Here is a 24,912-nt window from a genome sequence, read left to right as displayed (position 1 = left end):
TCTTTTCAATGTACTTTACTGCCTCTGTTTATTTCTCTGCACTTTAAACTGTATATTACCAGTCTAATTTTCCTACAATTGCATATTTTCTTAATAGTTTTAAAAATGTTGTATATTTTTAAAAATAAAAATAATAGGCCGGGCACAGTGGCTTATGCCTGTAATCTCAGCACTTTGAGAGGCCGAAGTGGACAGATCACCTGAGGTTGAGAGTTCAAGACCAGCCTGACCAACATGGAGAAACCTCATCTCTACTAAAAATACAAAATTAGCCAGGCATGGTGACGCATGCCTGTAATCCTAGCTACATGGGAGGCTGAGGCAGGAGAATCACTTGAGCCTGGGAGGCGGAGGTTGCAGTGAGCCAAGATCCCACCATTGCACTCTAGCCTGGGCAATAAGAGTGAGACTCCGTCTCAAAAAAACAAAACAAAACAAAAAATATAACCAGCAGGGTACAGTGGTTTATGCCTATAATCCCAGTGATGAGGGAGGATCGCTTAGGCCAGGAGTTCAAGACCAGCCTGGGCAACATATCAAGATCACATCTCCTAAAAAACAAAAAGAGTAGCTAGGCATGGTGATGCATGCCTGTTGCCAAGACCAGCTCGGTCAGAGAGACCCTAAGCCAGCGGTGCTAGAGGAATTAAAGACACACACAGAAATATAGAGGTGTGAAGTGGGAAATCAGGGGTCTCACAGCCTTCAGAGCTGAGAGCCCCAAACAGAGATTTACTCACATATTTATTAACAGCAAGCCAGTCATTAGCATTGTTTCGATAGATATTCGATTAACTAAAAGTGTCCCTTATAGGAAACGGGTCTAACTAAAAGTATCCCTTATGGGAAATGAAGGGATGGGCCGAAATAAAGGGGTGGGTCTGGTAGTTATCTGCAGCAGGAGCATGCCCTTAATGCACAGATTGCTCATGCTATTGATTGTGGTTTAAGAACGCCTTTAAGCAGTTTTCCGCCCTGGGCGGGCCAGGTGTTTGTTGCCCTCATTCCGGTAAACCCACAGCCTTCCAGCAGGGGCATTACGGCCATCATGAACATGTCACGGTGCTGCAGAGATTTTGTTTATGGCCAGTTTTGGGGCCAGTTTATGGCCAAATTTTGGGGGGCCTGTTCCCAACACCTGTAGTCCCAGCTATCCAGGAGTTCAGGGCTGCAGTGAACCATAATCGTACACTGCACTTCAGCCTGGGTGACAGAGTGAGACTCTGAGTCTAAAAATACATACATACATACATAAATAACCATCATTCAGAAAACTGATGAAAAGAGAGGTATTTGCATAATCTAATCACCTTATTGTGATGAATATCCTTCTAATGTTTTTCCTATTAATGTTTTATATAATAATGAATGTGCAATAATTTGATAACTCATTTATCTCACTTCTTTATATTCTGATATATAATCTTAAAATGTTTCTGAATTTTATAATACAGTATTTTTTCTCTTTTATTTTTAAATTAAAGTTATTAAAAATGTCTTTACAGGACAGATGAAATTATGTGTATTTATTGTATATGATATGATGTTTTAAAGTATATATACATTGTGGATTGACAAAATCTAGCAAATTAACATATGCATTACCTCACAAAGTTACCATTTTGTGGGGAGAACATTTACCATCCATTCTCCTAGCATTTTTCAAGAATACAATACATGTTGTTAACTACAGTCACCGTGTTGTACAGTAGATTTCTGGAATTTATTCCTCCTAACTGAAATTTTGTATCTTTTGATCAACATCTCCCCAGCTTCCCATACTTCAGCTGTCTCAGTCCCTGGTAGCTACTGTTCTACTCTAGTTCTATGAAGTCAGCATTTTTGGATTCCAAGTATGAGTGAGATCATGCAATACTTGCCTTCTGTGTCTGGCTTATTTCGCTTAACCTAATGTCATCCAGGTTTACCTATATTGTTATGAATGGCAGGATTTTCTTCTTTGTTATAGCCAAATAGCATTCGTTGTGTATACATACCATGTTTACTGTATTCGTCCATTGATGGATGTTTAGATTGATTCCATATCTTGGCTATTGTATATAATGTTGCAATAAACATGGGAGTGCAGATATCTCTTTGACCTACTGATTTCATTTTCTTTGGATATATACCTAGCAGTGGGATTGCTGGATCATATGGTAGTTCTATTTTTAATATTTTTGTGAAGCTTCCATACTGTTTTCCCTAGAGGCTGTCCTAATTTACATTCCCACCAACAGTATGCCAGGATTCCCTTTTCCCCACATCCTCAACACCATTTGTTATCTTTTGTCTCTTTGCTAATGGCCAGATCTAACAAGTGTGAGGTAAAATCTCATTGTTTTCATTTGCATTTTCCTGATAGTTAGTGATATGGAGCATTGTTTCATGTACTTGGCCATTTGTATGTCTTTTTTAAAGAAATATACATTCAGGACCTTTGCCCATTTTAAAATCAGATTATCTGTTTTCTTGCAATACAGTTGTTTGAGTTCTTTATATATTTTTGTTTTTGTTTTGCTTTGTTTTGTTTTTGAGACAAGGTCTTGCTCTGTTGCCCAGGCTGGAGTGCAGTGGTATGATTACAGCTCACAGCCTCCTTGACCTTGCGGGCTCAATTGATCCTCCCACCTCAGCCTCCAGTAGCTGGGACTATAGGCACGCACCACCACACCCAGCTAATTTTTGTATTTTTTGTAAAGATGGGGTTTTGCCATGTTGCCCAGGCTGGTCTCAAGTGATCCAGGCCTGGGCTTAAGTGATCCACCCACGTTTGTCTCCCAAAGTGTTGGGATTACAGGTGTGAACCACTGTGCCCAGCCTGTTGATATATTTTGGATATTAATTCCTTATCAGATGTATAGTTTGCAAATATTTTCTCCTATTCTGTAGATTGTCTCTTCCCTCTGATGATTGTTTCCTCAAGTTAAAGCTTTTTGGTTTGATCTAATCCCATTTGTATATTTTTGCTTTAGTTAACTTTGTTTTTGGGGTCATATCCAAAAAATTATTGCCCAGGCCAAGATCATGGAGCATTTCTTGTATGTTTTCTTCTAGTAGTTTCATAATTTCAGGTCTTACATTTAAGCCTTTCATCCATTTTGAGTTGATTTTTGTAGACGGTATGAGATAAGCATTTAATTTCATTCTTCTGCATGTGAATATTCAGTTTCCCTAACACCATTTATTGAAAAGACTTGGACTTTATTAATATCCTATTAGGCAGAAGTTACTGGAAATTTGGTTGTGTTGTGTTTGGAAGTGTTCTAAATAACACCATAATGAACATGTATATTGAGAGTCAATGGGACAAGAAGGAAGAACATGGATTTTGGAATGAGAAATACCAGGCTTTACATTTTTGTTTCACCATTTAATGACTTTCAACTTTGAGCAAATTACTTATTTTCTTTGAAATGAAGTTTTCTCATCTGCAATGTGGTGAAAATAGTACCTAACTCCAAGTGTGTTATGTGGCTTAAGTGCAGTGCTACAAAGAATCTGCCTTAATCTATATGCGTATTCAGGAAAAGGCAGTTATTATTAGCCTGGTTAGTGTTTTCCCTATTTTGAATTATTTTCTTAGGATAAATTTTTAGAAAGGTAACTATTGGTCAAAAATTATAAGCATTATTTTCTTCCTTAAAAAATGGTTTGCCTAATTGCTCTTTTAAATGGTTGAGCCAATTTGTATTTTGTATGAGAGGAAGTTCTATCATACTGACATTGCCATGGTATATTTTAGTTTTAAAAGATTTTTGATAGTTTAATGGAAGAAAAATGGAACCTTGTTTTAGTTTGCACCTTTGCTTATCAGATTGAATTTTTTTATGTTTACTTGTACTTCCACAATTACATATTTAATGTATGTTGAGATTTTTAAAAATTATGTAAAACTATAGGCTGGGCACCATGGGTCATACTTGTAATCATAGCACTTTGAGAAGCCGAGGTGGGAAGACTGCCTGAGACCAAAAGTTCGAGACCAGCCTGGGCAGCATGGTGAGACCTTGACTCTGCAAAGAAATTTAAAAATTAGCCAGGCATGATGGCGTGCATCTGTAGTCCCAGCTACTCAGGAGGCAGAGGTGGGAGGATCACTTGAGTCCAGGAGGCCGAGGCTGCAGTGAGCTGTGTTTGTGCCATTGCACTCCAGCCTGGGTGACAGAGTGAGACCCTGTCTCCAAGAAACAAAGTATACATTTTAAGCCCAGTATATGTTTTAATGTCATTGATCTTCACCCCGCACACAGAAATATGTAGCTTTACGCAAGTCCTTGAATATATGTGGCTTTTTATCAAGCCATTTTCTGTCCTGTTGACATGATGCAACATTATTAGGGTGATTTTTCAAACACTTTACTATTCTTGGTTTAAAAAACTTAAAAATGGAAAGAGAGAAGAGGAGAAAAAATAGTGACTGTATGCCTATAGTATATGGAAGACAGGCAAAAAAAGTAAAAGATGAAAGTACTGAGCCAGGCATGAGTCAGGTCGTTAGTCAGTGGGGAATCTACATCAGATCTGGCGCTTTATTGCTAAAATTGGCCTTGCTCTTTCTTGTTGGTGAAAAGGAGTGCTGTGTACAAATAGCTATAAGAGCCTGGCAAGGAGAGGGAAATCTTCTCTTGTTTTGTTTGGCTGTTGTTCTCCATGTTCTGTCTTATCTGTGGCTCTCAGGTAATAACTTTCCTCCTTTGAGTAACTATCGAGCCCTATCCCTGAGGATTTTTTTTTAATAGGCAGATTGGATTTCTTTCTGTTGACTTTTAGCAAGGTATAGCTATCTTTCAGAGTTGGGGCATACTTGAAACTTCCAATTCTATGAACCGAATTTAAATGTAACAAAAAAGGAGGCAAGCACCAAAATATAATGTTCAGATTATTTGAGTGGTATTGTCATCTTGATATTGTGACTGTTGGCTGATGGCATAGAATATGGATGAAAATAAATAATAAGTAATAATCCAGGCATGTATCTTACACAGGTAAAGGGAGCAATTAATTGGGAATCGTGTCACTATTGTTATTAATAGGCCCTTAGTACTTTTTATCTTAAAATATATTAAAGATAAATAGCTGTACTTTACCTCTAGCTTGATATCTTTTATTTCACTTTAAAATTAAAGCAGCTCCAGGATAAAATATAGAAGCTGTTTAATACCAATTACAAATTGAGCAAACTCATTAAGTATGACTAGTATGGCAATGTGATTTAACTTAGTAAGAATTTTTTTTAATTTCCATTCTTTTATTGTGCATTTATAACATAAACTCTGTAATGTAATGTTTCATTTTAAGATCTTTTTCTTCCTCTAAGGAATTAATAACATAGCACTTTAAGGAACTTTTAATAAAAATACTGTTTTTTTTGGTAAATTGAATGTCACTACTTAGTATCAGAGACAATATTACATTCTTCATTGCATACTCATGTAAATTTTAAAAGCCTGCCTGAAATCTATATATGCTTGCTGGTCTAAAAAAAGGCCAGATTAAATTTTTTTTTTAACTTTTATTTTAGGTTCAAGGGTACATGTGCAGGTTTGTTATATAGGTAAATTGTATGTCACAGGGATTCAGTGTACAGATTATTTCATCACCCAGGTAGTAGGCATAGTACCTGATAGGTAGTTTTTTTTTTATCCGTATCCCACCTCCCTCCTTTGACCCTTAAGTAGGCCCCAGTGTCTGTTGTTCCCTTCTTTGTGTCCATGTGTACTCAGTATTTAGCTCTTACTTATACGTGAAAACATGCAGTATTTGGTTTTCGGCACCTGTATCAGTTTGCTTAGAGTAATGGCCTCCAGCTCCATCCATGTTGCATGCAGCAAGTGACATGATCTCATTCTTTTTTATGGTTGTATAGTATTCCACAGTGTGTAACACATTTGTTTACCCAGTCTACTGTTGATGGGCACCTAGGTTGATTCCATGTCATTACTATTGTGAATAGTGCCGCGGTGAACATATGAGTGCATATGTCTTTGTGGTAGAACAATTTATATTCCTTTGGATATATACCCAATAATGGAATTGCTGGGTTGAATGGTAATTCTCTTTTAAGTTCTTTGAGAAATTGCCAAACTGCTTTCCACAGTGGGTGATCCCATTCCCACTAGCAGTGTATAAGAATTCTCTTTTCTCTGCAACCTCACCGGCATGTTTTTTTTTTTGACTTTTTAAAAATAGCCATTCTGACTGGTCTGAGATGGTATCTCACTGTGGTTTTGATTTACATTTCTCTAATGATTACTGATGTTGAGCTTTTTTTGTATGCTTTTTGGCCATGTGTATGTCTTTTGAAAAGTATCTGTTCATGTCTTTTGCCCTCTTCTTAATGGGACCGATTGGTTTTTGCATGTTAATTTGTTTAAGTTCCTTATAGATTCTGCATATTAGACCTTTGTCAGATCCATAGTTTGCAAATATTTTCTCCCATTCTGTAGGCTGTCTGTTCACTCTGTTGATAGTTTCTTTTGCCATGCAGAAGCTCTTTAGTTTAATTAGGTCCCATTTGTCAATTTTTGTTTTTGTGGCAGTTGTTTTTGTTGTCTTTGTCATGAAATCTTTGCCAGAGCCTATGTCCAGAATGGTATTTCCTAGGTTATCTTCCAGAGTTTTTGTAGTCTTAGGTTTTACATTTAATCAGTCTTGTGTTGATTTTTATATACAATGTAAGGAAGGTGTACAGTTTCAATCTTCTGCACATGGCTAGCCAGTTATCCCAGTATGTTTTGATATGAGCATTCATATTCTTTATTCTCAGAAGGGCTGAGGGAACCCTAGGATCAGTGCTCATTATATCAAAAAATTAAATGAGTAAATATACACTTTAGGTGGCCACTTCTGTTTGACTAAATCTGCTTATATAATTCTTTTCTGTATTATAGAGTTTGAGTTAAGAAAAAATTATCCAGGGATAATTATCAGTGACTTAACATTTCTTGTGGCCTGGTGCCGTGGTTCATGCCTGTAATCCCAGCACTTTGGGAGGCCGAGACGGGCAGATGACTTGAGCCCAGGAGTTTGAGGCCAGCCTAGGCAACATGGTGAAACCGCATCTCTACAAAAAATAAAACAAATGCTGGGCATGGTGGTATGCACCTGTACCCCCAGCTGCTTGGAAGGCTGAGGCAAGAGGCTCACCTGGGCCTGGGAGGTGGAGGCTGCCGTGGGCTGGGATTGCACCACTGCACTTGAGCTTAGGTAATAGAGTGAGACCCTGTCTCAAAACCAAAACAAACAAACAAACAAAAAAACCCTTAAAAAAGTCTTAAGCCCTCCCATTTATTCCCCAATTTATGTGGGCACATTGCAAAATGTGTGTGTGTGTGTGTCTGTATATTACATATATATGTGATATTCTTAGAACTAAGCAGCAAAACTGTGTACAACAACTACAACAACAAAACTAGAGAGAAAGAAGATGGGAAATCCCAGCTCCTAAAAACTTCTCACAGAACCAGATGCATGCATAAGGTTATGCTAGAAAAGCATATTGCTAGCTGCCCGCCATGCCATCAATCCTATGGGATTGTTTGGGTATATGAAAAGACTTAATTAAATGTCATTTTATAAATTTTGAATTCAGCAGTTTATTCTTGATAAGTTTTGGCATTTAGCAGAAAAAGAGTAGCTTTAAAAAATAAAAAAAATTGTCTGGGCGTGTTGGCTCACACCCGTAATCCCAGCACTTTGGGAGGCTGAGGTGGGCAGATCACCTGAGGATGGGAGTTCGAGACCAGCCTGACCAACACGGAGAAACCCCATCTCTAATAAAAATAAAAAATTAGCCAGGCATGTTGGCTCATGCCTGTAATCCTAGCTACTTGGGAGGCTGAGGCAGGAGAATTGCTTGAACCCGGGATGTGGAGGTTGCCATGAGCTGAGATCGCGCCATTGCACTCCAGCCTGGGCAACAAGAGCAAAACTCCATCTCAAAAAAAAAATTATTTTGAGTTTTTTTTGAGGGATATTTTATTTTCTGATTGTAAAAGTAATCCATGTTGAAAAGTATAAAGAAGCAGAAAAAAATTGCCTATCCTTCTGCTGCCTGGGACATCACAATATAGTATATACGGTAATGAGAGATATCTTAGAACATCTTATTTGCAGCTCCCCCCAAAAGACTGTCTATGTTTATGGGATACTTTCCGGTTTTAAATGTGTGATATTATAGAAACATCCAGATTCTGAATGGTCATCAATTAGCTGTATATTTGGACCTCCCATTTCCACCACTATCATTTTTTATTCCAGTCTTTTTGTTTCACTAATTGGAGTTCTGTTTGATATCTGTTAAGGTAATAAATGCTGCCCTGTACAATTATATATTCTGATTTTATACTGGCTGTAAGAACTGATAATATCATGGTCTCAGACCATTTCACAATGAATATGGTATCTGTCTAATGACTTTATGGTATGGAATAAATTCATAGTTCTTAATTTCATGTGAAATTTAAACAAAATGTTATGGAATTCCTTCTCTGTTACAGATTGGTTGTGATCGTAGCCAAAACCTTGTGGACATTTGTAGAGAGAGGCAATTTCAGGCTTTTGTCTGTGATGCATTGGCAGTACCAGTCCGCAGTGGGTCTTGTGATGCCTGCATCTCCATTGCTGTTATTCATCATTTTGCAACAGCAGTAAGTATGGTCTTTCTTTCTCTTAAGAACTTATAGCTAAAGCAGCAGGAAGAGTTCATGAATTTTGCTGATTTTGGACCCTGTTTTAGCTTTTCAGTTCTTTCCATTCTCTTTTCTTGTCACAGTTTGCCCTCTTTGTAAGAGAGCATGCAGAATGAAGATGGGCAACTGTTTAAGTATCTTCTACTTAAACAGAGGCCTGATGGGACTCTACCCTTCTATTGCTGCATGCTTTCGCCCCTTTCCTACCCCAAGTCTCATTCACTTCTAAATGCCTTCCTTCAAACCCAGAGTCACAGAATTTTAGCTGGAAGAGAATTTGAGATCATGAGCTCCGGGCTTCTTGAGTATACTCTCTCCTCAGACTCCGAGTCCCATCTCTATTTCTTTCTCAGCTTTTCTTTCTCAACCCATAGTTTTATCCCTGACACGTGAGTATTACTTCTTTCCCATTCTGTTTTTCTTCCTTTCCTATTCTTTTTTTTCGAAACTGTCTTTTTTAGCTGGTAGTAGTATGTTGACTCTTAGTATGTTCTTAGTTTTAAAATAAATGAATTTAATATTTAATATTTTCTTTCTTTCTTTAAAGAACAAAAGACCACTTATTTTTCTTGGGTGTCAGCAGTCATTCCCTTGATTTAAGCAATAGCTTTATAGCTCACCTTATGGGTCACCAGCAGTTTCAGTAGACCTTATGACCTTAACTGAGTTCAAAACAAATCAGAAAACTGTCTGTGTCATTAGTCTTTTTACTTTTAATAGTAACCAAGAGATTCTGCTGGGCTGCAGCAAACAATATTAGGTTCTTTACAGCAAAAGCCACTAGGCTTCAGTGGCTTTCAGAGGCATTATTGCAGATAGAGAAAGGCTTGAAAGGAGCAGCTATACCAGTAAATTTAAAAATCCGCTTCATTTGGAAGAAATGTTTGGCACATATTGGTTGCTTCAGCTACAACTCAGTTGTTATATTATAACTTATTACTATAACTTATTTTCAAGTTATAAAAGACAATAATGTACACAAATATATCTGTATCCATTTTTTGCAATTGCAAATATATGTTGGATACCCTCCCCTGTATGAAGTTCTATATGATCATCTTAGAAATCTGTCATGTCCAACTTTCTCTACATATCTATTGTCATTTATTTAAAAAATAATTCATTGACCACATGGAAAAGAATGAAGTTGGATCCTTACATTACACCATATGCAAAAAAAAAACCTCAAAATGGATCAAAGACTTATACAGAAGAGCTAGAACTATAAAATTCTAAGAAGAAAACAGGAGAAAACCTTCATGATGTTGTATTTGGCAATGATTTCTTGGATATGATACTAAAAGCACAGGCAACAAAACAAAAAATAGATAAATTAGACTTCATCAAAATTAAAAACTTGTACATCAAACAACACTATCTGCAGAGTGAAAAGGTAGCCCACAAAATAGGAGAAAATATTTGCAAATTGTATATCTGATAAGGAATTAATATCCACAATATATAAAGAACAACAAAAACACAACAATAACAGAACAATTTAAAAACGGACAAAGGACTTAAATAGACATTTTTCCAAAGTAGATATACAAATGGCCAATGAGCACATGAAAAGATACTCAGCATCACTAATCATTAGGGAATGCAAATCAAAACCATAATGAGATACCACTTCACATACATTAGGATGGCTATTATTGGAAATATAGAAAATAACAAGTGTTGGCAAGGATGTGGAGAAATTGAAACTCTTGTGCATTGCTGGTAGGAATGTAAAATGGATCAACCACTGTGGAAAACAGTACAGTGGTTCCTCAAAAAATTGAACATAGAATTACCACATGATTGAGCAATTCTGCTTCTAGATATATACCCAAAAGAATTGAAAGCAGAGACTCGAGCAGATATTTATACACCTACATTCAGAACAGCATTATTCACAACAGCCAAAAGGTGCAGACAACGCAAATGTTCATTAATGGATGAATAGATAAACAAAATATGGTATGTACCTATAAGGGAATATTATTAAGCCATAGGAAGGAAATTCTGACACATGCTACAACATGGATGAACCTTGAGGATATTTTGCTAAGTGAAATAAGCCAGATGCAAAAGGACAAATACTGTATCATTCTACTTACATGAACTACTTAGAATAGTTAAATTCATAGAGACAGAAAGTGGAACAGTTGTTACCAGAGGCTGTGGGAGGGAGGCATGGGAGTTGTTATGATTTAATTGATACAGAGTTTCAGTTTGGGATGATGAAAAAAATTCTGGAGATGGATAATAGTGATGGTTGCACAACCATTAAGTATGAACGTACTTAATGTCACTCAGTTGTACACTTAAAAATGGTTAAAATAGCAAATTTTGTTACATATATTTTACCGCAATAAAAATAAGTCATTGAGGCCAGCTGTGGTGGCTCACGCCTGTCATCCCAGTGCTTTGGAAGACCAAAGCGAGTGGATCACTTGAGGTCAAGAGTCTGAGACCAGCCTGGCCAACAAAGCAAAACCCCATTTTTACTAAAAATACAAAAGTTATCTGGGTGTGGTGGCACACACCTGTAATCCTAGCTACTCAGGAGACTGAGACATGAGAATTGCATGAGCCCAGAAGGTGGAAGTTGCAGTGAGCCGAGATCGTGCCACTGTACTCCAGCCTGGGTGACAGAGAGAGACTCCATCTCAAAAAAAAAAGGCATTGAAAATCAGTTACACACTACTATTAAGCAAATAGCTGGGCACAAGATGGAGAAGACTCAGTCCCTGCTTCTTAGAGCTCATAGTTTAGTGGAGAAGGCAGCATTATTTATTTATTTATTTATAATTTGTTGGATTTATGTGTTGTTGGTTGAATGCCATAGTTATGATTTGGACTTAGAGAGTCGTTGAAAGGTCTAACACGTGGGAATACCTTGATGAGATAAATGCCTGATAGAGATCATTTTTATGGCACTGTGAAAGATGATACAGGGTAGAAGATAAGATTTTATGTGGAAAATCTCATGCAAGTATCTGGACACATCGAGGTAAGGGAATTAAAAGAGTCTACTGACCTGTGCCACATCCCTTCACTACTACAGTGTTCTTTTCAACTGATCCCAGGATATCTCTATTTTAATCCAGTTTACATTCTGGTGCCAGTTTCTTCTTCCCTGATGCCACTGCTTCTACTATTTGACATTCTTTTTACTTTTGTGACCTTGAACAAACATCTTTAGTGATTTCTGAATACTTAGGTGCTCAACTATAAAATAATGACAGTAGCCTATCTCATAGGCCTGTCAGGATAAATGAGACAATACATAAAGTACTTGTTATAGTGTCTTATACATAATAAGAGCTCAGAAAATATTAGTTATTATTATTTTAATAATCATTTTTTTCAACCATTTTTGTAAAATGGTCTTTCGTCTTATTTTTTAGCTTAATTTCCCGATATTTCCCAGCTCCTTAAACCCAACTTGGAAAAATCCTTACAAAGTTTCCTCCTATTAATTCACTTCTCTATATATCAGTCATGCTGAAGATGCTTCCTCCTATTTTAACATATAACCTGAGATTATTTCCTGGGCTTTTTGGCCATTTTGAATGGGCTACTTGGGTGTACAATACAATCTATGTTACTTTGACAATTAAGGAAGGCATTATCTAAGGCTAAGAGAGCTGTGGAACTGGAAATATTAATTTCTGTTATCAAATATTGTATGTATCTTAGTCCTCTTTCATTGCCAGCCTTATTTCCATAATGTAGTTTATAATTACATTTTTTCCTCTTTTGTTAGCTTGCTGATTAGATATTCTTTTATTGTTTTTTAAATGGTTACCCTAGACATGACAACATATATCTCGGACATTATAGTCTACCTTAAATTGGCATGAGTACCCCTTCCTGACAATGTAAGACTTCATTAATAACATTTAACCCCTTCTGCCCTTTATTGCATTATTATTATATGCTGTTGTTTTATTGTTTTAAGCTCTCAACCTTCATTTATATTTCTTCACTTTATTTACCCTTTCTGGTATTCTTCCTTTTTTCCTGCATCTTCAGAGTTTCAGAGGAAGTAGATTTCTTTTGCTCGAAGAGTTCTCTGTGCTATTTTCTTTAGTGACACATTCTCTCAGCTTGTGTGTATCTGAAATCTCTTTATGTTGCCTTCATCTTACAAATTATATTTTTAGTAGGTATTAAATTCTCAATTGACACTGTTTTCTGTATTTTTCCTCCTTTTTTATCTCTGTGCTTCAATCTGGGTAATTTATACTGACTTGAACTATAGTTTAATACTTATCTTTGTAAATGTATCTAATTTGCTAAAAATTTAAATTCATCTTGTTTTCTAGAATTTCTGACTTCTTAATATATTTTATCATTACTGAAATTCTTGATCTTTTCCTCTGGTTTTTTTAACATACTAACCATAGTTATTAAAAAGGCTTTATCTGGGGATTTATTTCTATGGTCTTTTTTTTTCTCTGTTTTTCGGTCCTTTGGTCCTCATTTTTAGCATACTTCATAATTTTTCATTGTATGCTGGGCATTTTATGTTAAAAGATTTGAGTACTTTTTCTCTGAAGGAAGTTAAATTTTTCTAAGGACAAGCAGATGAAGTATAAGCAGATCACTTTCATTCTGCAGAGAACTGGTTTTATGCTTTATTGGGGATGATTTATATCTATTTTATTTTTGTTCCTACTTCTGTAATATAGCCCTTCTGGGTCTCAAGTGAAAGCCTGGAATGTACTCCAAGGCTATTACACCTTGGCAGATCTTAAATTCCAATGTCTGTCTCTCTAACATTGGCTGCTAAAATTTTTGTTTAGCATTTTAACTTCCCAGCTGCTACTCTGCTAAGTTTCTTGGAATTTCACCCTGTGTACATGCAGCTTAGAAACTGGCAAATGCTTCAAAGGGTGTTTGCATATAGATTCTCAGAATAATTTTCCTGCAGCTTCTCCTTTATCCATGACTCTGTCCCTCAGCTGCTTTGACCTCCCTATGCTCTGAGCCCTATCTGTTCAGGCCACTAAGACTTCTGCATTCTGCTCATATTCTGTTGTCCCACATTATGAATTTGCAGATAATCTCAGGGAAAAGCTGGAATGAATCTAGAGCTCACCTTGGCTTACTTCCCTTCTCTCAGGGATTATAGCCCTTCAAGGCCTGCCTGCAGTGTTACTCTCCAGTGCCTTAAGCAACTGTTTTATGTATTTCACCCAGCCTTTCTGATTGTTTTCAGTGGGAGAATTAATACCAACAACTTCATCAAGGCTATAAGTAGAAGTCTCCATAGTATAGTTGACACGATTCCTTTGTAAAAGCATTATATAAATCATTAACGTCAAAGTGCTTCATATGACCGCTTATAGCCCTGTAAGAAGTCATCAGTTGTTTCATGTATCCTAGCCAGACAATTAAGGAAAAGTCACAGCGAAGATTAACAGAAATAAATTTTGCTTTTCTCCACTTCCTCCTTACTGAACACTTTTTTTTCTTAATCACAGAACAGAATGCCCTTTCTTCTTCTTTTCTGTTTTACATAAGACATTTTGTTAGATTTTCTTATTGTTCATCCTAATTGAAAACAGTCCTATGGTCAGTTTTATTTTCTGATTTCCTATCTCTTCCAGGTTGATCATGTGTTTTGTTTTTTTTTCATTAGGAGCGTAGAGTGGCAGCTCTCCAAGAAATTGTTCGACTCCTGAGACCAGGTGGGAAGGCACTCATTTATGTCTGGGCAATGGAACAAGAATATAATAAGCAGAAGTCCAAGTATCTTAGAGGAAACAGAAATAGCCAAGGAAAGAAAGAGGAGATGAACAGTGATACCTCAGTGCAGAGGTCACTTGTGGAGCAAATGCCTGACATGGGCAGTCGAGACTCAGCATCTTCTGTCCCCCACATTAATGACTCTCAGGAAGGAGGATGTAATTCAAGGCAAGTTTCTAATTCCAAGCTGCCTATTCATGTTAACAGGACTTCTTTTTATTCTCAAGATGTACTGGTTCCCTGGCACCTTAAGGGAAATTCTGATAAAGGCAAACCTGTTGAGCCAATTGGTCCCATAGGATCCCAGGACCCAAGTCCTGTGTTTCATCGTTACTACCATGTGTTCCGTGAGGGAGAATTGGAAGCTGCCTGCAGGACTGTGAGTGATGTCAGAATTCTGCAAAGCTACTACGATCAGGGAAACTGGTGTGTGATTCTTCAAAAGGCCTGATTATTTACCTGAACACATCGTATATAAAGGAATGCTCACTTAAAAAAAAAAGAGAGTATAAATTAATTACCCTTTTAATTAAAGAGAAAACATGGGAAAGTACCAAAGGAAAGCTGAGAAAAATTTGGAAGTAGGGATTCATTAGGAGACATTCAAATGTCTACTGCTGGCTGACATCACAGATGTGGTGTTGGCTCCTCCTACTTCCCTAGGGGAGGTGGTTTCTAAAAGTGATTGAAGCAGTTTGTGCAGTGTTTGTAATTCTTGAGTAAGAGCCCAGGATTTCGAAGATAACAGTTTTTTAGTGAAGTGCTACTAAATGTATTAAATCATGTAGGATTTTAAGGAAGTAATTATATGTTAATACAGAAAATAGTCCTGGTCAATAGAAAATTGTCTGAAGTTTTACCTATGATTTTTAGCTCTGTAAAATCATAGACAATAACCATTCTGTTTCCATGCCTGACTAGCCCAGGGCTGGACGTATAGCGGGTGTCCAATAACATTTAGTCAATCAGATAATACCCAGAACTTAGTAGGAGTTTCATTCAAAAACTATTTTTTGAACCCGACCATGTACCAGTTACTATTTTAAGTACTGATAATGAAGCAGTGAATAAGAAAGAGCAAAGCTCTTGCCCTTATGGTGCTTACATTCTAGAAGGGGAGACAGACAGCAGGCAAATAAATAAATAGATACTATGTGCCAGATAGTGATAAATGCCATGAAAAACATAAAATGAGAGAGGAGTCACCTTGGAGCAAAAGATTACTTTTAAATGGCTGAAATAACTGCTAATCCTGACTAATTTATTATCAAGAGTTAATTGGTATTCCAAATTCATTGATCAAGGTGCTAAAAACAACCCAAATGTGCTCCTTTAACTCCTTTGTTTAAATGACAAAAGTTAGAATGTGGTCACTCAGACCTAACTATGCCCTTAGAGCCAAAGCTGTGGTGTCATTATTGGTTATTTCTAGTTGATTCGTAGTTTGTCCCAATCCAGGTTCAATCAGGGGTTATTTTTAAAATCTGTGCTATATTGCATAATAGTAACCCAGTTAACTTACCACTTAGGTCAAGTTTCCAGGAGGAACAAAGGTAGAAATTCAACCATAGGTCAAATTATCACATAGAAGGAAAAGGCTTTTTTTCAAAGAAAAAATTTTTTGAATACTTTACTCCCAGTATGCATTACTTTTGTAGTAGTAATGCTTAAGACTGGTTTAAAGAAAAATTGCTTTCTGTGGATTATAGCTGCCTATATAATTAATATATATTATTATTAATGCTAGTGATACTTAATCTTGAAGCATCAAGTTTTCAGAAACCTATAGTGATCAATAATGGGTCTTAGTTGAGAGGATGATTATTTTTGTCATGGAATTTCAGTCCAACATCCTGATGTACTGGTCCCTCTGGGATGAATTTATAAGGCTCATGATATAGCAAAAGGAATATAGGGCTAAAAATAGTTTTATTTCTGATATAAATTCTGGTACTTTACACCAAAGTTTGAAGTCAAGTCATGCCAATAAATTTTAAGATCCAAATGAAATAGATGATTTTCTATGAAGATGAAAAATACCAAAATTGACTCAAGAAGGGAGAGAAAATGGAAGATGTTGAAAAATAGCGTAGGAGTTCAGAACTTGGCTCTAGAATCAGATTTCCTGAGAGTTGAATTCTAGATCTGCCATTTATTAGCTGTGGGATTTTGGGCAAATTTCTTAACTTTTCTGTGCTTCAGTTTTCTTAGCTGTAAAATTGGAAGAGTTGTTATGAAAATTCACTGAAAGTATACTTGTATACATCATAGAATAGTGTAAGAATATAGTATGCATTTGAGAAATGTTCATTATTATTACTCCCAGAGGAGATTTAGGTATTGAGTGATGCCAAATCTAATTTGTTAATTGTATAATAAAAATCTATATTCTTACTGACTTTTTTTGGTCTGCTCATTCTTATAAGTTGAGACAGATATTTTAAAATCTGCCACTATGATGATGCATTTCTCTGTTTTTCTCTATATAGGTTGTCAGTAGCAATAGTACAAATCTGGAAAAAGTCCAAATGTCCATCAACAGTAGAGTGAGTAAATTATAGTCAGTTCATACAGTACATTACTACATAAGCAATTAAAGTGAATATACTTACAAGCTGTAATATAAATGAATTTCAGAAACAATGCTGAGTAAAAGAAGCCATATACAAAATAATACCATATGATTTCTGCAGAGTTTAGGAGTCCTCAAGACCACCCTTCTAACACCAACTACAAAGTTCAGGGTCCCCAAAAGAACACCCACACTTCTGATGCCAACTGCAACTTTGGGGTTCTTAAGACAACCCTCAGGTTTGATAATTTGCTAGAAGGGCTCACAGAACTCTGTGAAACTGTTATACTCAGGGTTATAGTTTATTACAATGAAAGGATGCCAGTTAAAATCAGCTAAGGGAAAAGGTGCAGGAGCACAGTCCAGGAGGGTTCCATGCATGGAGCTTTCAGTTTTCCTCTCCCAGTGGTGTTGTGGACAAAACTGACTTCTCCCAGCAACATTGCATGACAATACAGGTGCAGTATTGCCACCAGGGAAGCTCACCCAAGCCTGGGTGTTCAGAGTTTTTATTGAGACTCAGTCACACAGACATGGTTGACCACACATGTGGCTGACTTTTAGTCTTCAGTCCCTCTGGAAGTCAAGCTGATACTGCTTGGCCCAGAGTCCCCAGGTAAACAGATTTGCTTATCAGGCAGCATATTCCAAGGGCTAGAGATCAACTCCCAGGAACCCAGGGCAAAGGCCCAACCTCTCTTGGATAAGGTTAACTCTACTACACAATTTCCTTTAGGTAAAAGTTCAAAAACCAGTAATATCAAAGCATATTTCTACAAGGCTAAGTAATGCTTTTGGTTAGAGGCAATGAGTGGTCTTCTTGGATGTTTACAATGTTCTCTTTTTTTCCCTGGGTTGTATTTAAAATGGGTGTTTGCTTTGTGATACACCACTGAGTTGTACACTTAGGATTTTTATACTTTTTGTATCTATATTAGAAGTTACAAAATTTAAAACAACTTATAACAAAGTTCTAAATTAACACAGTTGAAATGTTTAAGAATATTTTTATATCAGCTTTTATGAGGTGTAATTTGCATATAACATTAACCAATTTTAACTGTACAATTTGATGAGTTTTGACAAATATAGTTATGTAATCATCACCACAGCCAAGATGGAGAACATTTCCATCACCCCAAAAAGCTTCCTCCTGCCCCTTTCAATCAGTCCCCTCCTTCTGTGGCAAAGACTGGTCTGCCTTCTATTGCTGTACTTTTGCCTCTTCTAGAATATCATATAAATGGAAGAATATACTTAGTAGTCTGTTGTATCTGGCTTTTTTCACATTGGACAATGCTTTTGAGATTCATACGTGTTCTTGCATATATCATTAGTTTGTTCCTTTTTATTGCTGAATAGTATTCTATTATAAGATATATCACAACTTATTTATCCATTTTCCAGTCTGGATTGCTTCCAGTTTAGAACTAATAGTTTTTTAAAAACTGCTATGAACATTTGAGAACACACTTTTATATGGACATAGGTTTTCATTTCTCTTGGGTAAATACCTCAGAGTTGACTTCCTGGGTCATATGGTAAGTCTATGTTTAACTTTATAAGATATGGCCGAACGATATTCCTAAGTGGCTCTACCAGTTTGCGTTCTCATCAGCAATGTCTGAGAATTCAATTACCCTACATCCTTGTCAACACTCGATGTCATCAGTCTTTAGACATTCTAGTCTTTTTATGCTTTTACTTTGCATTTCTGTAAAGACCAGTGATTTGGGGCATTTTTACGTATGCTTATTTTGCCATTTGTCTGTCTTATTTGGTGAAGTGCCTGGTCAAATCTTTTATCATTTTGTAAAAATTGAGTTGTCTCCTTTTTAATGAGTCATTAAGTTATAAGTATTCCAGATACAAGTGCTTTATTATATATACATTTTGTAAGTATTCTCTCCCAGTTTGTGGCTTGCCTTTTTATTTTTCTAGCAATGCCTTTTGCAGAGCCAACATTTTAAATTTTGATGAAGTCCAGTTTATCAATTTTTAAAATTTTATAGATTGAGCTTTTTGTGTCCTATTTAAAAAATATTCACCTAACCCAAATTGCTAACATTTTCTCTTGTATTCTCATCTCTGAGTTTTATAGTTTTAGTCCTTACATTTAGGTCTGTAATCCATTTCAAATTAATTTTTGTTTGTGATGCGTGGTGGGAATTAGCTCATTTTTTTTCTATATGTGGCTATCTAGTTTTTCCAGCATCATTTAGAAAATATTATTTTTTCCTCAATGAATTGCTTTGACACCTTGGTGGAAAATCAGTTGACTATATATATGTGGGTATATTTCTGGACTCTATTTTTTTATCTATGTATCTATTAATATTTTTAATGCCAGTACCACACTGCTTTGGTTACTGTAGCTTAAAAATAAGTCTTGGAACTGGGTAGTATAAGGCTTCTAGCTTTGTTATTTTATGCAATTAATAACAGAGTTTCAGAATATATGCAGCAAAAACTGATATAACTGCAAGAAAAATAGACAAATCCATAAATGACAAAACCATGGTAGATATGGTGAACATCTACTTTCCTTCTAGAAATTTCAGTAGTCTATAGAAGTACATAGAAAGTAAGGATATAGGCTGGGTGTGGTGGCTCACACCTGTAATCCCAGCACTTTGGGAGGATGAGGTGGGCGGATCATGAGATCAGGAGATCGAGACCACCCTGGCTAAAATGGTGAAACCCTGTCTCTACTAAAAAAAAAAAAAAAAAAAAAATTAGCCAGGCGTGGTGGTGGGTGCCTGTAGTCCCAGCTACTTGGGAGGCTGAGGCATAAGAATGGTGTGAACCCAGGAGGCGGAGCTTGCAGTGAGCCGAGATCGCACCACTGCACTCCAGCCTGGGCAACAGAGTGCCCACAAAAAAAAAACAAAAAAAGAAAGTAAGGATGTAGCAGACTTGAACAACATAATCAACCAACTTCATTGGCACTTATACGATGTTCAGCCAAAAACAGCAGCATACACATTATTCTCAAGTACATAAGGGACATTTACTGAGGAAAACCATATTCTGGGTCATAAACACGTGGAGACAAAAGTGACTTCATCTTGGATGCTAATCCACCATGTTGACTTATGAGTAGCCCCAGTACTATACTTTATTTACTGTCCCTAGTGTAAGAACATATCAACCTTGAAGCTGTCACACAAATTATAGGCTATGATGCATATAGCATTCTTGCCTGTTCTAGAGGGTTGCGTTTTATTGTCTTGCTGGAGCATATATATGCTTGTCTTGTGGCTACCCAAGACCATGCCTCTGTTTGTAAATTCCCCCAATAAAACATCCTTTCTTGAAAAACTAAATCTGTCTGCCTCCTTCTTTGGTTTCTTGGCTCCTTCGGCATTTGGGGGCCATTTTGCATATATAGCCCTTTCACAGAACAAAACAAGACTCAGTACATTTAAAAGGATTCAAGTCATATAAAATCTGCTCTCTGACCACGATAGAATTAGAAAATTTTCTGTGATCTGAGTCATAAGAAAAAAAGGGAGAAAAAAAGAGAATTAAGTTAAAAATTAATACAAAAAGATCTCTGGAAAAATCCTCAAGTACTTTGAATTTGTATAACCCATGGGTTAAGGAATAGCTCAAAAGAGAAGTTAGAAAGTATTTTGAACACAATTAAAATGAAAGCACAACATACCAAAATTTTCAGGATACCCTTTGGGCAGAAAAGAGAAATCGCAGCAGGCCTGAGGCTGGTGTCTTCAGAAAGGCCTGCTAGCAGGGTTGGCCTCTGGCTGGCATCTGAGAACTTGGATTTCGGGAGAGTTCCCACCAACCTAACTGATCAGGGTGCTTGACTGTACCTAAACTGCTTGTGCAAACAATATGGTTTATAGTGAACATCCACTTTCCTTCTGGAAATCTGGAATTTGGGTGCCAGGCAGAGAGTGCTGATGTGGCCAGTTCCTAATAAAGACTGTGGGTGCTGAGTTTCTTAACTAGCTTCCCTGATTAGCAACATACTACACTTTTAAATTCCTGCTGGAGGTATTATGTGTGTCATGTGTGACTCTGCTAGGAGAGGACTCTTGAGAGCTTGCACCTCCTTTCCTCCAGACTTTGCCTTCTTTTTGTTGTTTGTTTTGTTTTGTTTTTTTGAGACAGAGTCTCACTCTTGTTGCCCATGCTGGAGTGCAGTGGTGCAATCTCGGTTCACTGCAACCTCCACCTCCTGGGTTCAAGCGATTCTTCTGCCTCAGCCTCCCGAGTAGCTGGGATTATAGGTGCCCGCCTCCACACCAGGCTAATTTTTGTATTTTTAGTAGAGACAGGGTTTCACCATGTTGGCCAGGCTAGTCTGGAACTCCAGACCTCAGGTGATTCATCTGCCTCAGCCTCCCAAAGTGCTGGGATTACAGGCATGAGCCATTGCACCCGGCCTCAGACTTTGACTTCTGCCCCTTTTCCCTTTGCTATCCTTTTGTGTCCAGAATTGGTTCCTTCCGGTGGGTTCTTGGTCTCGCTGACTTCAGGAATGAAGCTGTGGACCCTCATGGTGAGTGTTACAGTTCTTAAAGATGGTGTGTCCAGAATTTGTTCCTTCAGATGTTCAGATGTGCCTGGAGTTTCTTCCTTCTGGTGGTTTTGTGGTCTTGCTGACTTCAGGAGTGAAGCTGCAGACCTTCGCAGTGAGTGTTACAGCTCTTAAAGGTGGTGCGTCTGGAGTTGTTTGTTCCTTCCGGTGGGTTCGTGGTCTCGCTGACTTCAGGAATGAAGCCATAGACCCTCGTGGTGAGTGTTACGGCTCATAAAGGTAGTGCAGACCCAAAGAGTGAGCAGCAGCAAGATTTATTGTGAAGAGCGAAAGAACAAGGCTTCCATGCAATGGGACCTAGGCAGGTTGCTGCTGCTGGCTCAGGTGGCCAGCTTTTATTCCCTTATTTGGCCCCGCCCACATGCTGCTGATTGGTCCATTTTACAGAGTGCTGATTGGTCCGTTTTTACAGAGTGCTGATTGGTGCATTTACAAACCTTTAGCTAGACACAGAGCGCTGATTGGTGTGTTCTTACAGAGTGCTGATTGGTGTGTTTACAATCCTTTAGCTAGACAGAAAAGTTTTCCAAGTCCGCACCCGATGCAGAAGCCCAACCGTCTTCACCTCTCACTTTGGCTGTAATAAACCGTAGACAGGAGCGTGAATATATGCTGAGTCCTGTGGGTCCTCCTGGTGAATCATTGAACCTAGAGATGGTCTTGGGAATTCGCATCACACTAAAGTTGTACATGAGAGAAATTTGTAACAGTAAATGCCTGTATTAGAAAAGAGGAAAGTTCTCAAATCTAAGGGCCTCAACTTCCTTTCAAATAAACTAGAAGAAGAAAAGCAAATGAAATGCATAGTAAGCAGAAGAAAGGAAACAAAGCCCAGAACAGGAATCAATGAAACAGAAAACAGAAAAGCAATAGAGAAAACCATTGAAACGAAAAGCATACTCTTGGAGAAGACTGATAAAATCAATAAACGTCTAGCCTCATTGAGTCAACCAGGGAGGGAATTTTATACTTTTTGTAACTGATGAATTCAATCAAGAAAGCATAATTTAGATTCATACATACCCACTTTTCAAAACTATTATTTGGTTGAAAAGGTTTTTCAACTAACACATTTTTGGGGGGAAAAATATTTGCAGTAGGATTACTTTATATGACAACTCATTTTAAGTACACGAGATTTCTCTAATACATCTATTGAAGAAAATAAAACATTTTATATATTAAAGAAATAAGGGCCAGGTGAGGTGGCTTACACCTGTAATCCCAACAATTTGGGAGGCTGAGGAGGGAGGATTGCTTGAGGCCAGGAGTTCAAGACCAGCCTGGGCAACATAGTGAGACCCCATGTCTACAAAAAATTAAAACGTTAGCTGGGAGTGGTGGTGCACGCCTGTACTCCCAGCTACTTGGAAGGCTGAGGCAGTAGGGTCACTTGAGCCCTGGAGTTCGAGGCTGCAGTGAGCAATGTTTGCACTACTGCATTGCACTCCAGCCTGGGTGACAGAGTGGGACCCCGTTTCTAAAAAAGAAAAGAAAAGAAAAAAGAAAAAGAGAAGAAATACGATCTTATGTGGTTCCTAAATATGAGTTTGAATATCGTGTTTGAGAATTTCAGATTACAGGTAAAGCAAGTCAGCTATGTTGACTGATCATAAGCATAAAAATTCTTAAAATGTGTTGTTTCGCTAATTTGAATATTTCTCTATTCTGTGACATTTTAAAAAGAAAAGAGGAGCACTTTCCTTGCATCATTCCCTTCATTGCTTTTCTGCTTTGAAATAGCAACTTTGACTGACAGTCAATAATTCACTAAGCAGTAAGTCCATTGTTCTTGCCAGGGTATTAGAGCAACTTACCCAACATTTTCCACTCAGGAAGAGAACATATTACTTCTCTCTACCCATTTCCATCTGCTTCTCGCTACCTAGCTCCATCTCTATCGTTTTTCTTTCCTCAGAGCTGAAGAGGAATCTCCAATGTAAAATTTTGCTGGCCTTCTCCCAGTCTTCTTTAGTAGAAATCTTTTGATTTTGCCATAAAAGAACTGTCCTAAAGGAAGATTCGACTTCCGATTAACTTTTGTCAGTTATGACTCTACAGTTTAGAAGAATTATCATTCTTTAGTTAATGAGGGAAAGTAGCTCAAGTTCTAACAGAGGGTGTTAAGAGACCATGATGTAACGTATCTCATAATTCTTCACTCCTCGCTTTACTGCTTATCAGCATTTGAATGAAAACATCTGGGAACTGAGGGTAGGGATTATTTGATTAGAAACATTAGCTGTCCACAAAGATTAGGAAAAATAGCTAATGCATGCTAGCTTAATACCTAGGTGACGGGTTGATAGGTGCAGCAAACCGCCACGGCCATGTTTACCTATGTAACAAACCTGCACATCCGGCACAGGTATCCCAGAACTTAAAAATAAAAATTAAAAAAATTAGCTCTCCACATGTCACTTTAAAACCTTATTTATAGTATGGAAGGTAATCTGGTAAAAAACAGCATCAGGTAAGACAAAAGTCTAAGAAATAACGGGGGAGGAGGGAAAATGGAAAAAAAAAGTTAAAGAATATTGAAACAAATAATAATGGAGCAATGATGACCTGGGTCATGTTTTATATGCTCTAAGAATTGTCTGTGTAGTCAATTTGACATTGACTATTCATTAATAAATTCATTTATCCATTAATAAATTCATTCATACAATTTGTTTAACATATATTTACTGATTGCCTGCCATATGCCAGGCATATTATTCTAAATAATGGATACATATGTGGATACACAACAAGATCTCACCCCCATGGAACTTACATTAGAATTTAAGGGAATGCTATAGTGGAATGTAGCGGAATAAACAACAAGAAATACCCGTAATAACAGGTAAACAATATACTATTTTGTAAAGACGGACTTTTTTCCTTAATCAGGAAAAGAAGTGGGATGGCAGATGGGTTTCAGTTTTTTAAAGAGTGCACAGGATGGTTTTTGTGAGGAGACAATTGAGTGGAGACTTGAAGACGGAGGAGTTAACTATGTACTTATCTGAGAAATGAACATTCCAGCCAGAGGAAAAGCCCAGTGCAAAGGCCCACAGAGAAAGGGCTGCGATGGAGAACCACAGGAGGCCAGTGTGGCTGGAGCAGAGTCAGCGAGAGTGATTGGCGACCAGGTCAGGGAGTCATTCAGGAGGTGAAGTAGACCAGGCAGGACCTGCCCAAAAGCTTTTGGTTTTCATTGTGAGATGGCGAGCTGTTTGGAGTTTTGAGTGCATAAGTCACATACTCCAAGTTCCATTTTAAAGGGATACTCTGGCTGCTGTGTGGAGATGAGACAGTGAGAGGACAAGGCAGCAACAAAGGGGCCAGTTAGGAGG

At 37.4% G+C, this 24,912-nt stretch overlaps 1 protein-coding gene across 3 annotated transcripts in view; it reads left to right on the top strand.

Moving 5' to 3' along the window:
• Nucleotides 1–16,833, top strand: part of ALKBH8 (alkB homolog 8, tRNA methyltransferase) — a 61,756-nt gene extending 44,923 nt beyond the window's left edge. For all 3 annotated transcript variants that reach the window (XM_054440414.2, XM_054440415.2, XM_054440417.2), the window contains exons 11-12: nt 8,502–8,651; nt 14,329–16,833. In XM_054440414.2, the coding sequence (XP_054296389.2) occupies nt 8,502–8,651; nt 14,329–14,886 (708 nt within the window). In that variant the 3' untranslated portion in view covers nt 14,887–16,833. The remainder of the gene's footprint in view (nt 1–8,501; nt 8,652–14,328) is intronic.
• The last annotated feature ends 8,079 nt before the right edge of the window (nt 16,834–24,912 follow it).

This window comes from Pongo pygmaeus, chromosome 9 (assembly GCF_028885625.2).
Source record: "Pongo pygmaeus isolate AG05252 chromosome 9, NHGRI_mPonPyg2-v2.0_pri, whole genome shotgun sequence".
NCBI classification, from domain to species: Eukaryota; Metazoa; Chordata; class Mammalia; order Primates; family Hominidae; genus Pongo; species Pongo pygmaeus.
The sequence above is the reverse complement of the archived record's forward strand: the minus strand, read 5'-3'. Positions and strand labels throughout refer to the sequence as shown.